Source organism: Dermacentor silvarum, chromosome 1, assembly GCF_013339745.2.
Source record: "Dermacentor silvarum isolate Dsil-2018 chromosome 1, BIME_Dsil_1.4, whole genome shotgun sequence".
Classification (NCBI taxonomy): domain Eukaryota; kingdom Metazoa; phylum Arthropoda; class Arachnida; order Ixodida; family Ixodidae; genus Dermacentor; species Dermacentor silvarum.
The window spans coordinates 413,264,121-413,278,025 of NC_051154.1; the positions used below are offsets into that span (position 1 = coordinate 413,264,121).

At 46.2% G+C, this 13,905-nt stretch overlaps 1 protein-coding gene across 1 annotated transcript in view; it reads left to right on the plus strand.

Annotated features, from left to right (window-relative positions):
• The first annotated feature begins 283 nt into the window (after nucleotides 1–283).
• The window catches only part of LOC125944032 (uncharacterized), a 155,072-nt gene continuing 141,450 nt past the window's right edge, over nucleotides 284–13,905 (plus strand). Inside the window, exons 1-2 of the mRNA XM_049663761.1 lie at nucleotides 284–890; nucleotides 952–1,206. Coding sequence (XP_049519718.1) covers nucleotides 388–890; nucleotides 952–1,206 — 758 coding nt within the window. The 5' untranslated portion in view covers nucleotides 284–387. The remainder of the gene's footprint in view (nucleotides 891–951; nucleotides 1,207–13,905) is intronic.

Sequence of the window (13,905 nt, forward strand, 5' to 3'; positions counted from 1 at the left end):
GATAGACCGCACGTACAGCGGTGAGCACTGTTAGGGTGAACACGCGAGCGCGTGGCCGACGGCACTGTCAGCGCCCCGTTACGGTCATCACTGGAAACATTGCGCATGCGCATCACGCCTTCCGCGAAATAATTGTTCCACCGCGCGCATGACGTCATGAATGCACTTGTTCGTCGTCTGCTAGCCGCATTTTTGTTTTCTAAGCCCATGCATCCTGCATTTTAAGATTTCTTTAAACATCTGTGCTTGAACAGAACAAAACAAAAAAACTTGTATATCTATGGGGGCGTGTCTATTCGTTCCCTTCAAAGTTGTTGTGCATGCAACGCCGTATATAAAACAACCAAAAATCTTTCGCAGCCGTTCATTCTGTCGCCAGATCGTATTATGGCTAGGGTTCCCGATGATGAACGGCGCTCAATTGTCTATCTTTCCCTGAAAGGTTATTCCCAGCGGTATATTGGCGCTTTAGTTAATAGGCCCCTGAAGACTGTGAACAGGATAATTCAAGCCTACAAGTATGAAGGTCGCATTCAGGATGCACCCCGCGCGAGCCGCCCTAAAGCTACCACAGACGATGAAGACGCCCTCATAGTTGCAGCTGCTGTTCGTAACCCTTTCTTGCCAGCCCCAGCAATACGCGAGGACTTGGATTTGGACGTTTCGGACACCACTGTTCGACGTCGCCTGCGTACTGCGGGCCTTCACAGTCGCGTCGCAGCGCAGAAGCCACTACTAACGGCGGCAAACAAGGACGCACGACGGCAGTTCGCTGAGCTGCACGAAGCATGGACATCAGAAGAGTGGGGTCGCGTCACCTTTTCGGATGAGTTGACGTTTTCGATGCGACAAGACCAAAGATGGCGTGTTTGGAGACTACCAGGCACACGGTGAGGCAAACTTCCTGCTTTGAAAAGCAATTGTTTTAGTTAACGTCACAATGCCACGCAGGAACGACCCGGACAACGTGCAAGGTGTTTCTGCCAGTGGGAGATCGAGTGTGAACGTGTGGGGTGCTGTTTCAAGATATGGTTTAGGGCCCCTGCAACGTATACGTGGACACTTATCGTCGGAACAATACTGCAACATTTTGAACAATGTGCTGTTGCCATATGCGAGCAGTTTATTCCCAGACGGTGATTACCTGTTCCAACAGGACCGGTCACCGATACACACGGCGCGGGCTGTCAAGGAGTTCCAGGCGGAGCAGCACATGCAGCTACTGGAATGGCCTCCGAAAGGAGCGGACCTGAATGTGATAGAAAACGTGTGGGGCCGTCTGAAAGCTTCTTTGGCAAGGAAGCCCCTTTATTCCGCGACTTCGGACCAGTTGTGGGCGCAAGTCAGCAACGAGTGGGAAAGGCTGAAAGCCGATCGGGAATATGTTCGATCACTTTACGACTCGTTACCGTCCAGAATAGCTGCAGTCGTTGCTGTAAGTGGTCACATGACTCGCTATTAGATTTGCTCATGTTTTTATATTTGTTCTCATGGTCTTGTTTAACTTGAATTGCAAAAGTGCAATTTTCTTGAATAAAAAGTTTAATAATTATCCCTCTTACACTCACTTTTTTCCTTCACGCGCCAATCTTCAATCCAGATGGACCTTGAAATGCAGAAGGTATCAGCTCAGCGAACAAAAAATGCGGCTAGCAGACGACGAACAAGCGTATCGATGACGTGATGCGCGCGGTGGAAAGAGTGTTTCGCAAAGCACATGCTGCGCATGTGCAATGTTTTCAACGATGGCTGTTACGCGGCGCTGATAGTGCCGTCGGCCACGCGCTCGCGTGTTCACCCTAACAGTGCTCACCGCTGTACCTTCGCCCGTTGCTGCGGCGTATGCGCTTGCTGCCAGCGTTTTGACAGCCGTTGTCTGCAGTCTTTCAGTGTGATCTCCTCATGTTTGTTTGTGCGCGCTCACACCACGCTTGTTAAATCAGTTAGTAATAGTCGGGCCACATTTTCCAACGCACGCTACACATGCAATGCTGCCCGGGTCAGCAGTGCAGCGCTACAGGTGTGTCCCTTCGCACGCGCTGCCCACGGGCAGCGCTTCTCATCAACACCACCGTTTCACACGCGCCTTCTCGTGGTCATCGAGTCTCTCTTCATGTCGGTCTACTTACGCCGCAGCACACCTGCTTACTTAATCAGCTCATGTTTACTAAAATTCATATTGCTACCAAAGCCGCTCACCTTACTTCGTATGACATTGCTGTGTTGCTATCGCATTCATTGCTTCGCCCTGAGGGCGAAACTGTGACATTTTTTTAGTGGGCGACAAGGTCTGGCTCTCCGTGGCCACAGGGACAGTGGCCCTATGGATTTAAGCATAGCCCCCGCTGAAAATACAGGTATTTTCAGAGCGCTTCTTCGTATGCGAGCTGATTGTGGAGATACATATCTGAATAACAATTTGGAAGGTTGCCACAGTAATGCCGCGTATGTAAGTCAAGATGCACAAAACCAAATTATAGAAATTTGTGGTGAAATTATCAAAGAAAGTCTAGATGCAAAAGCAGGCTGCTTCTCCATACTTCCTAACGAAACGACGGACATCGCTGTAATCGAACAGCCTACTGTTTGTGCAAGGTACCTAAACAAGTAGGCCAACGACATCGAGGGAGTGTTTTAGGTTTTAGCACCGGAATAGATGCCCATCTCTCATTGCCACTGCAGGTTCTATGTAAATGTGTAAATACTGCTGGAGATTCTAGTCAAACTTCCAGTGACCACAGCCAGCGCAGAGAGAATATTTTTAACAAGAGTTTAATAAAAAAAACTACTTGCGCTCTACAATGTCTGTGGAACGCATGGTTAGGCTGGCGCTTCTATACACCCAGAGACGTCGGCATCAACGTTTCCGAAGTCATTGACCGCTTCGCTCAACTTCTCCGCCATGAGAAGGTTGTCCTTTAGATAGCGAAGCAAAAAAAATCAATGCAAGTAAAAGTCTCTGTTCCTTCAGGTCCATAAGCTTTTAATTATGAAAACGTATGACTGTTCATTAGCTTTCAAAACCGCACAAATTTTCGTTGTTTATTCTAGCAGTTTGCATCATGATCAAAGTTATCATGCGAATATAAAAATTACTAGGACATCAATAACCAATTTTGACCGACCTTGCTTATTGAAAGCCCGGCCCACGCGGCGTTTGCCTAAAACACACTCGGATATTGGGTAGTTCAACTTGCTACATCATCTGTGGCTTTCGTTTGTCCTTTTCTTTCCTTTTATTGCGATAGCAATTATATGGACACTCAAAAGCAGATTTCTGCCGTCGGCGTCGCCGTCGCCGTCGCCGTCGCCGTGAGGTTCCGTATGACGTCAATGGAGATGAAATCGTCGCCGCGCGCCGCCGAACGCTGTATGTGCGAGTGAAAGAGCGCGAGGGACGCGCGCTTTCACGGGGAGTGAACGCACGGCGGAGAACAAACGCGCGTTCTGCGCTGTGCTCCCTTAAGGGCTGCAGAAGTAGGCGTCTCTTTCCTCCTCTACAATCACCATATATGTAGAGTAAACGTACGTTCTTCCGACGCGCGAAAGGCTGTGGAGGAGGGGGGGGGGGCAGGGAAGGCAGGCGACGTTTAGCCGCGGCACCAAGTGCCTATTTATATCAGAGGCTCCGGCAACAGTCACCAACGCCGCACGCATTTTGAGCGAACGCGGGCAAAACGCCGGCGGCGTCGACAACAGTTCTGCGTGTTGCCGGTGCTGCTGCATGTCCAAGTTTATACAGCTGATAAAGCTGCTATCATTACTCCGTATAGCTCTCTTCAAATTTGCTATCGCAATTGATGCTTCGCCTTTCAGGTGAAACTGCGACAACTTTTTTAGCTACCTGATTTTATTTCTTTTTTGAAACGAAGCAATACCGTCCTTTATTTGGGTGCAGAATAATTGTTGGCGCTGTGCACGCAGTTAAATTACAGATATTTGTACTGATTTCTCCACTATTCTTCTATTATTCTACCCATATGGTGCTGTCGCGACCGCCGCATGGCCCGAGTACATGTCACGATTTCTGCGATCATAGTTTCGTTCTTGCCTGAATCATCTGTCTTTCTGTGCGCAAAGTTTACTATCTGTGACTGCGCAACACGTTTATTTGTCTTGTTTGACGCATTATATACTGTGACGTTTGCTTAAATACGTAGATTTATTGGAGACTTATACGTACTTTTAAATATATTGTTGCGTGGTTTTGGGTATACAAACAGTGAACTTTGTTTCCAGCGACTCTTTTTTGCCCTTTACCGAGTTGTATCTTCGCATTTGTTGATTCCATTCTATATTCGTATGTCTAATGCATATTTTGCAGAACTCCTACTTTTTATTTGTACTCACTGTTGTGAGTATAATCTCGGTGTAATTACAATACACGACCGGTTACAACTGCTCCTGCGCAATCTATTGCAAGGAGGGACAGCGTCATTGAGGTTTTTTTCCCGGCCATTGCATATGTACAAAACTGTAAACAAGGTTCTTGAATGACAGATTCATCAAATTCGTCCTCAACTTATTCATTTCATGGCCTTTACGTTTTTCATATCAACTGAATGCACTGCTTTTCGGGTTTCGAACTGATATAGTTCTAAAGTTCGTGTGATATTTTCTTTACTTATTAAATATGCAAAAAACGCGGAAGCATTGATATCAGTTATTTACGCTACAATTTTTGGGGCATACGAATATATTCTTTTATGAAAAACTACATATTTTACTTGACAGCGCATAGCGTTCAATAATTCGTTTGCAGCATCTAATATACAATAGCATTGGCAATGCAGTGATTATTCATGCATTTGATCCCTCGACAAATTCTATAAGGAGGAGGCCGCACTCCAACCCCCCACCCCCGAACAAAATTTCTGGCTACGCCACTGGTCACCACGTATGATGTCTCGGTTGAGACGACGTTTATTAAGTCCGGGAGCTCGTCAGCGAAATAGCACAGCCCATACGTGCTGACGATGATCACAGATACAAGCGAAGAAGAGGATAGGCAAAAGTGTAATGCTGATGATAATATACAGATGAGGGAGATGTACGTAATAAACACCCGCAATACTAACAGCAATAAAATAAGGTTTGTCAGTGCAATGTGCTGTATAGGCTTCTACATTTTTGAAACAAACAGCGACCACCAACGCGCAGTAGTGTCTGTATTGTGTGCATGTGTTTGTTGGGTAGTTTTGTTGTGTGTATGGGCGTTGCGTGTGCTCTCTGTGTGTGTTTTGTACGTGTTGTGTGCGCATGTGTTGTGTGTGTGTGGGTGCATGTGAATTTTGTCCCATGGCGAGGGCTGTTATAAGTGGCTTCGCACACGCTACTCAGATACGCCCGAACGGCAAGGCTTTGTTGAGTACACTTGCCACAAAGGAATCTTGTGCTAGAGTGCCTGACTGAGCTCTGTACAATCATGCGGCTGCCATATGTATAATAAAGCACCACTGTTGTTTTTCAGGGCAGACGCACCTGACACCCTGAGAGAGGAACCAAGGCGCAGCCCTCAAGCAAGCGGCAAGACCTCGCGCCAACAGTTAACTCTATATTCAGGTGTCTTCAAGATTGAGTTTGAAAGCAAAAATGTTCAACAATGTACTGCCGAGGCCACTTTAGGCAATTTTTCAGCACAATTATGCTTTGATATGTAAGCTAGTTCTCGTGTGGAGTAATAAGACGTTCGCTGTTTGTTTTGTTTTCATGTGACTTATTTATCCGTGATTTTTTCTTGCTTTATAATAAAGCACATTTATATATTCGTACGAAACCAACTGCAGCCTGGCTATTCTTTGTTGCATCAATTACTACAGTGTTACAGCTGCCACCTGTTCTTTGTCATGCGTGACTTCATGAAACATCTGGTTCCTTGGTTCATAGAAAAAAAGTGCTAGAATGAAATTCGAATAAAATATTTTCAGGTGAGAACAGTTTTGCTACTTTGGTAATCAGCGACGATACACTTAAATCAATATCTGACTTTCTAGAACAGCTTCATTTTACATAAAAAGCATTCAATTGCATTTGCATTTTGAAAATACGCACATCTCTTCAATGTGCAGTTCACAATATCTGGACACTGTGACATAATGCAGACTGCACACCCAGCTTCATGCTATTGTGTGTCACGAAATTGTCTATAAATACACGCGGTCACTAACTAAAGAACATTTCACTGACAGCGTCGGGAGAGTTCAGTAAATGATGTATCAGTGCTTATTAAACAGTAAGCTCTGCGTATTTATTTACTTCGCTTGCCTTGCTTTGAAAGGGAATGTAAATTTTCTTCTGTTCTTCCCTCGTTACGCTCACGTGTGATCCATGGCTACCGCAAGCTCATCTATAGCCTGGGAAATTGACCTTTAAGCTGGTTTTACAACTGGAGGAAAAATGATGCTGCTTGTTTTCTGAACCTAGTGCGCATAAGCAGTTCTATTAATATGCCCGTTTTCATATGTATATGTACAAGAATCGTTTGATATAAAATGAAAAAGAAATCGTTTGCTTCTACTATGCTGTAAATTACAAATTCGTTCTTACAGCCACTCACAGAAAAAGTGCGACCTCATTATGCAGCAGCGCAAAAATTCGAGTAAAGTCAAAAGAACGGAGACACACACGATCGGTACTTGTGACCTTTGTCTTTTGCGCTGCAGTTAAATATTTTCAAGTTTACCACGTGGGCTAATTTTCGTTTGTAGACAAACGGAATGTTTAGAGGATATTTGTTGTATAAATTCTATGACGCACAATAAAAAATCCAAACAGGAGAAGTTCACAGGAAGATTGAGTTTAGAAGTGATAAGCAGTAGTAGAACAAGCAGTGTCGGCTGCAGCCAACGTGCCGAGAAGTGAAATTCTCCTCGCCCGTGCGGAAAATACCCTCAGGAAAAGAACTTCCCGTGCCGAAACTTGGATTCAGTAACACTACTGGTTCGCTCACTATTCGTCACAATAGAAAATTGTCCTTACGCGTCAAATTTCTGAACACTCAAGCAGAAAAAATAAGTGAAATAACAGAAAAATATAAACAGAAAAAAGAACCTTTTCTGTGGCTAAAAATGAATAACTGTTCTTAAACAGTCATTTTTTGTAAAATAAAACAGAAAATAGTTCCAAAATACCAGAAAATTTTGAAACAGAAACCAAATTTTTCTGTAATACAAAAGAGATGACTCTATTTAAACAGAAAATTTCCTTTAAAGTAAAACAGAGCCGTACAGAACTGTTCTGGCAAGGCAGCTGCTAGATAATTTCTGTTATTTTAAAGGTAATATTTTTTACAGCTTTTAATTACCTTTGGAGACTGGTGGGCCAGTGCAGCAAGCGGGTGTGCGAAAGGCGTGTGCCACACCGAGGCGTAGATTAAGCTGCCGGTGTTTTTGAACGATTGCTTGGAACCTTTGTACCACGTGTGTGGGTTATTTTCCAATTGCTGAATATCGTTTCGTTGGTGCAAGGCGTTCTGTTGCGGCTGGCGATGTACTGCTCTGAGACCCCGAACAGAAACCTCCCACAAACGTTCCTTGTGGCATGCTTACTTAACCTCTTTGCAGTGCACGCGGCCTCTGCGTCTTAGTTACCGTGTGCCCATCTAGCGTGCGTCCAACCTTGTCCTCATTCTGTAGCTTTTCGCTCCGTCATTTCTCACTGCTCTGCGCGGGCGTGTTTTAACGGCGTTACGGGGCCGGAAACTGTATTTTGCTGGTTGCTGCCTTACACAATGACATGTTGCCGGTGAACTTAGATTTATTGTTGCAGCGCATAGAATAAAGCAGGACGGTGTTTTTAAAGTTTATGAAGTTGTCTTGGTGCTCTTGCTTATACTACTGCTCGCCTGCCTTACAGGCCTGCTGTTGGCAGGCCTGTCTGACGTGTCTGACTGAAGTGGCAGGCCTGTCTTGTGTACCTGGATGATGTGGTCATCTTCTCTGAAACGTTCGAGCAGCATCTTCACCGCCTACGGAGTGTGCTAGAAGCCATCCGATCGGCAGACCTCCCACTTAAGCCCGAAAAGTGTCACTTTGGTTACGAAGAGCTCAAGTTCCTCGGGCATGTAGTAAGCGCCAAAGGGGTCCGACCCGATCCAGACAAGCTTGCCGCTGTGGCCACGTTTCCAGCTCCTGCCGATAAGAAGCCCATCCGGCGCTTCCTCTGTTTGTGCGCCTGCTATCGCCGGTTTATTAAAGGCTTTTCGAAGATAGCGGAACCCCTGACACGCCTTACAAGGGACGATACGCCATTTGTGTGGCATAATGACCAACAGGCGGCTTCTGCTGAATTACGACAGCACCTGCAGTCAGCACCCGTTCTTGCACAATTTGACGATGATGCTGATACGGAGGTGCATACCCATGCCACCAGCATTGGACTTGGCGCAGTGCTCGTCCAGCTTCAAGATGGAGTGGAAAGAGTTATAGCGTATGCCAGCCGCTCCCTGTCCCGTGCCGAGGCGAATTATTCGACTACGGAGAAAGAGTGCCTCGCGGTCGTGTGGGCGATCATCAAGTTTCGCCCCTATCTCTATGGCCGTCCCTTCAGCATGCGGGACCCTTCAGGACGACTGGCACGGTGGAGTTTGCGGCTACAGGAATTTGACATCACCATCATTTGTAAGTCTGGCCATAAGCATGAAGACGCTGACACGCTGTCCCGCGCACCCATTTATCCTGTCAGTCAGGAAACGGAGGATGATGACGGCTTTCTGGGCGCCATTACTTCGTCCGACTTGAGCAGACGGCAGCGTGACGACGCTGAGATTAGACCGACCATCGATCATTTAGAGGGCCGCGACACAACCATACCACGCCATCTGTCCCGCTCGCTGACGTCCTTCTGTCTGCGAGACAACGTACTTTATAAGAAGAATGCTCGTTCGACCAGCCGTGCTTACCTCCTGGTGGTTCCAAGGGACATGCGCGACGACATCCTCTTCGCTTGCCATGACGAACCGACATCTGACCACTTAGGCTTTTCACGAACACTCGCTAGAGCAAGCGAAATGTACTATTGGCCCGGGCCTTCGGCAAGCGTCAAGCAGTACGTTAACGGCTGTCGTGAATGCCAGCGCCGCAAGACACCATCCGTTAAACCGGCTGGCTTACTTCAGCAAATGGAAGCACCTCACACGCCTTTCGACCAAGTCGGCACGGACATTCTCGGACCGTTTCCTCTCTCGGCCGACGGCAACAAATGGGTGATCGTCGCGAATGATTATTTAACACGCTATGCTGAGACGCAGGCAATCCCACGAGCCACGGCCTCAGAGGTAGCGCAGTTCTTCATGCGCCACATCGTCTTGCGTCACGGTGCTCCCTCCACTGTAATAACAGACAGAGGGACAGCATTCACCGCGCAGCTTGCGGACGAAGTTTTTGACTTGAGCAACACCAGGCATCGCAAGACGACCGCGTACCATCCGCAGACCAACGGACTTACCGAGCGACTGAATAAAACGGACACAGACATGCTCGCAATGTACATCTACGTTCAACACAAAACATGGAATCAGATCTTGCCTTACGTGACCTTCGCGTATAACACCGCCGTGCAAGAGACGACGCGCTTCACGCCCTTTCGCCTTCTCTACGGTCGCGAAGTCCAGACGATGCTGGACGCTATGCTGCCGTGTGAAGACGCTGACCTATTGACAACTGACGCCGAGGAATTTGCAGAACGTGCTGAGGAAGCTCGGCAGCTCGCGCGGCTGCACATCGGCCAGCAGTAGCAGGCAGACGCACGACGCTACAACATCCGCCACAGGGACGTGTCCTACAACCCCGGGGACCAAGTTTGGGTGTGTACCCCCGTTCGCCACCGTGGGCTGCTGAGCCGGTATTTCGGTCCGTATAAAGTGCTCCGCCGCGTCAGTGACGTAAACTACGAAGTTGTTCCGGACACAACATCGCAGACCCGGAGTAGGACACAAAGACAATCGACCTCAGACATAGTTCATGTTGTGCGTATGAAGCTGTACATTGCGCGTCCGTAACTTTTTTTTTGTCTTCGTTTCTTTTTTCTCTCATTCACTTCTTTGTTGCTGCTTATCATTTATCTTTGGGAGCTTGCTTCTTCGTTCATTGACTGTGCCGGCGCGACGGCTACATTTTTTTGTGTACTTTTCCTTTGCCAGCCTTCTTTGTCTTCTACGCCTATTTTTTAGCATCGAGGCGATGCTTTTGTTCGGAAGGGGGGATATTGCCACCTGTAGGTAGTGGGTCGAGGCCAAGAGTGGGTCGAGCCTAAGAGAAGAAAGAAGACCGCGCGCTCCTTCTCTGCTCGAGCCAGCTCCGACGGCTGGCTCGAGGAGCTGGCTCCGACGGAGCTTTTTTTTATCGTCTTTCTTGTGCAGCGTCCGCCTGCGTTCCTGCGTTCGATCGCCGTAATAGCATCTCTTGCTTTGGGGGCTTAGGTCAAGTATCGGGTGGTATTTTCATTGTTCACCTTGCTCTTTTACGTTACTCTTTCTGTTTCCGTTTGAATATTTCTTATGTGTTTTTGAGTTAGTCAGCCTTGCTTGATGTCTGTCTCATCACCTGGCCTCGGGGCTTCCCCGTGGTCAGCCTCGGTCGCTCCCTAGGAGCTACCGCTTGAATTTTTTCTCCGCGGTGGAACCGGCAACGTTCCCGTGGTCATGGTGCCTACCGACGGGGGTATAATCAACATGAAAAACCCCAAGACGATTCAGGTGGAATTGCAGAAGTCGTCAACCCACTTCCGATAGATCACAGAGGTCCGCCAGTTCGGCAGGGGAGGTATATTATGTTGCTCGCCAGACCACAACTGTGCCAAGGAACTGCTAAATCGCTCAACGTTCGCTTAACATCCGGTGAGATGTTTTGTCCCACCGCATCTTGCATGCTCTAGAGGCATTGTACGAGGTGTAGACGTCAGTTTAACCCCGGAAGAGATTTTAGAGATGTTCACGGTGGCTGGTGTCATCTCCGTGTACCGGTGTAGCCGAGTGATTGACAATAAGAAGACTCCAACTGAGTCAGTAATAATCACATGTGCTGGGACAATGCGTCCGACAGAAATCAAAGTCTGGCCCCTAATATACAAGGTTGAAGCTCTGGCTCCACGCATTCTCCAATGCGCCAACTGTTGGCGATTCGGTCACAATGTGAGGGGCTGCAGATCTGCGCCACGTTGCCGTAATTGCGGTGACAACCACAATTTTAGTGATTGCTCGTCCGAAGAAGAGAAATGCTGTCTCTGTAGTGGTGGTCACCCCGCTAACTAGTCCAATTGTCCTGTGAGAACACAGGCACTTCAAATTATAGAAGTAATCGAAAGGAGACGTTGATCACGCCGTGATGCTGTTGCTGAGGTCCAGGGAAGATCTAAGGGATATGCAGGAGTGACAGCCCACCAACAAATGGTTGCAGACTCCACCCTTTCCGATGCTATTGTGATAGCTGTCGAAAAAGCACTGTCAAAAGCTATGGAACGACTAACATCAAACCTGTCGGAGACTCCAGCTCATGTGATGACATCTCAAATGATTCAGCTTTTCAGTTCTGTAGCGAGTTCTAACACTAGCTTACAGACTCCTCCACATCCTCTTACATCAAACGCTGGGCAGCTAATAGATCCCTCGCCAATCATTGCAGAAAACGTTGAAAATACACGGCAATCAACTTCAACTCAGCAGACCGACAACTAACGGTTATCTGGATCAGTGTCAGAAAACAACCAGGATGTAGAAATGGGTCTTCCGACACTGAAACGCACAAGATCACCTAATGATAATTCATCCACCTCTGTCCCGCACTCAAAAACCAAAAAAGTTGTTAAAGATAGTCTTTCCAAGACAGATGCTAACCCTAATTCTTCAAGTTCTATCCCTCAATCAAACCCACTAAAGACGGTAAAGACAGTCTTTCGAAGAGAGATTTTTTAAAAGACAGTATTTTAGAGCAGGTGATTTCTAAAGTAGGCATTAATTCATCATAGGTGTTTTAAAGGTATTACAGTGGAACTGCCGTTCCGTTATCTCTGCAGCTACAGATTTAATATATTTTTGTTCACAATTTTCTCCCGAGATTATTCTTTTGCAGGAGACTTGGCTCTCAAATGGCCAAGATTTCAGCATAAGAGAATATCGTTTATTTAGATTGGACCGTCCATCGAGAGGCGGAGGACTTGCGTTCTTGATAACAACTAAAATATGCCACAAAGCAAACATATCATATCAGTATATGCCAACGGAGTGCGAGATATTAGCATTAGATGTAAATATTCCTGGTTGTTCCCCGTTTTCATTAGTTAATGTATATTTTCCCGCAGGTGTTAACACATTAGATTTCTTGATACCGTTGTAAAATCGTGTAGGAAAGAAATTGTGATAGCGGGAGACTTTAATTCGCATCATGTGGCTTGGGGTTTCAGAAGAGACTCATGTGGAAAGAGATAATTGGATTGGGCTAATAATCAAAATTTTTGTTGCCTAAATACGAAAGCAGTTACGTTTATTCAAGGCCTTTATCAATCAGCATTGGATCTAACATTTGCCAGTTGGAGGATGTCCGTCACTTCCTGGTCTACAGTCGACTCTACCTCAAACAGTGACCATCTACCCATTCGGTTTGATATTGTGTGCCCTCTTACTTCTTTAGAGTCTCCAGCGCGCACTTTTGTCAATTAACAGAAATTTCAGAGTATTTTAAAAGCGACCCTCAACTCCCAGATAACGGTGCAGGATGACATCAAAGCCATGAGCCTTTGCGCTGTATGAAAAAGTTCCTATAAAAGGTCTCAGTTTAATGTCACCAAAGATAAAAGTACTCACTCTCCTTGGAGGAATTCGGAATGCACGCGGGAATATAGACGACGAAAAGCTGCTTGGAAAAACTACTTTACAATCAGTCTCCGAATAACTGGAGTGATTATAAGTTTGCATCTGCAACATTCAAGAGAACAGTATCACATGCCTAAGACGAATATAATGAAAAACATCATGCATTCCTCTCTAAGCCTAACAACAAAAAAGTTCTATTCAGATTCCTTCGGCATAGAAAATTTATACCAAGACCAGTGAATATTGAGTCGGTAATTCTTTCACCACGCGAGATGTCTGCTTCATTAGAATTCATAGCAAAGGGCTTAGCACAACGCTTAACATCATGTTTGCCAAATGGGCCATTAAGACCTCCCATCGCGGATGACTTTGTGGAAGTCACAATGCCAGAGCTTTCCAATATCCTTACATCTTTGCCTGTCTCAGCCCCAGGTCCTGGTGGCATTTCCAATGTCATGCTAAAAATTTTGTTTGCAATGTCTCCTGAGGAACTTCTGAACACAGTGAATTATTATCTAAAAAATTCTTGGATTCCTCAAGAATGGAGGACAGCCAAAATAATTCCGCTACTTAAAAAACAAGGAGCTGGCTACAATCTTGACAATATTCGGCCTATTTCTCTTACGTCAAATATGGTAAAACTTATTGAAATAGTTCTATATGATCGCATGACGGATCATATATCTAAAAATTCGTTACTGAGCCCAAGTGAATAGGTTTCCGACCTGGTCTCTCCATTTGGTGCGCGCATGTAGACATGGAAAGCCGTATTCAACTTGCTCGGAATAGAAACGAATTGAGTGCTTTAGTGACTCTTGGTGTGGCGAAAGCTTATGACAGTGTCGAGTACCCACTACTACTGGACAAATTACAGTACTACAATTTTCCGAAATATATTACATGGATTTTTGCATTTCTAAGAAACAGAAAATTGTATGGTTTTCAAAACGGATTTTCTTCAACAAAGTTGGATCAGACAAGAGGGGTGCCCCAGGGGGCTGTTCTGTCTCCTGTACTGTTTAACCTTTTGATGAGTTCAATTCGACTGTGCCGGGAAGTTCATCTCTATGTCTATGCGGACGACATCGCATTTTTCGTGA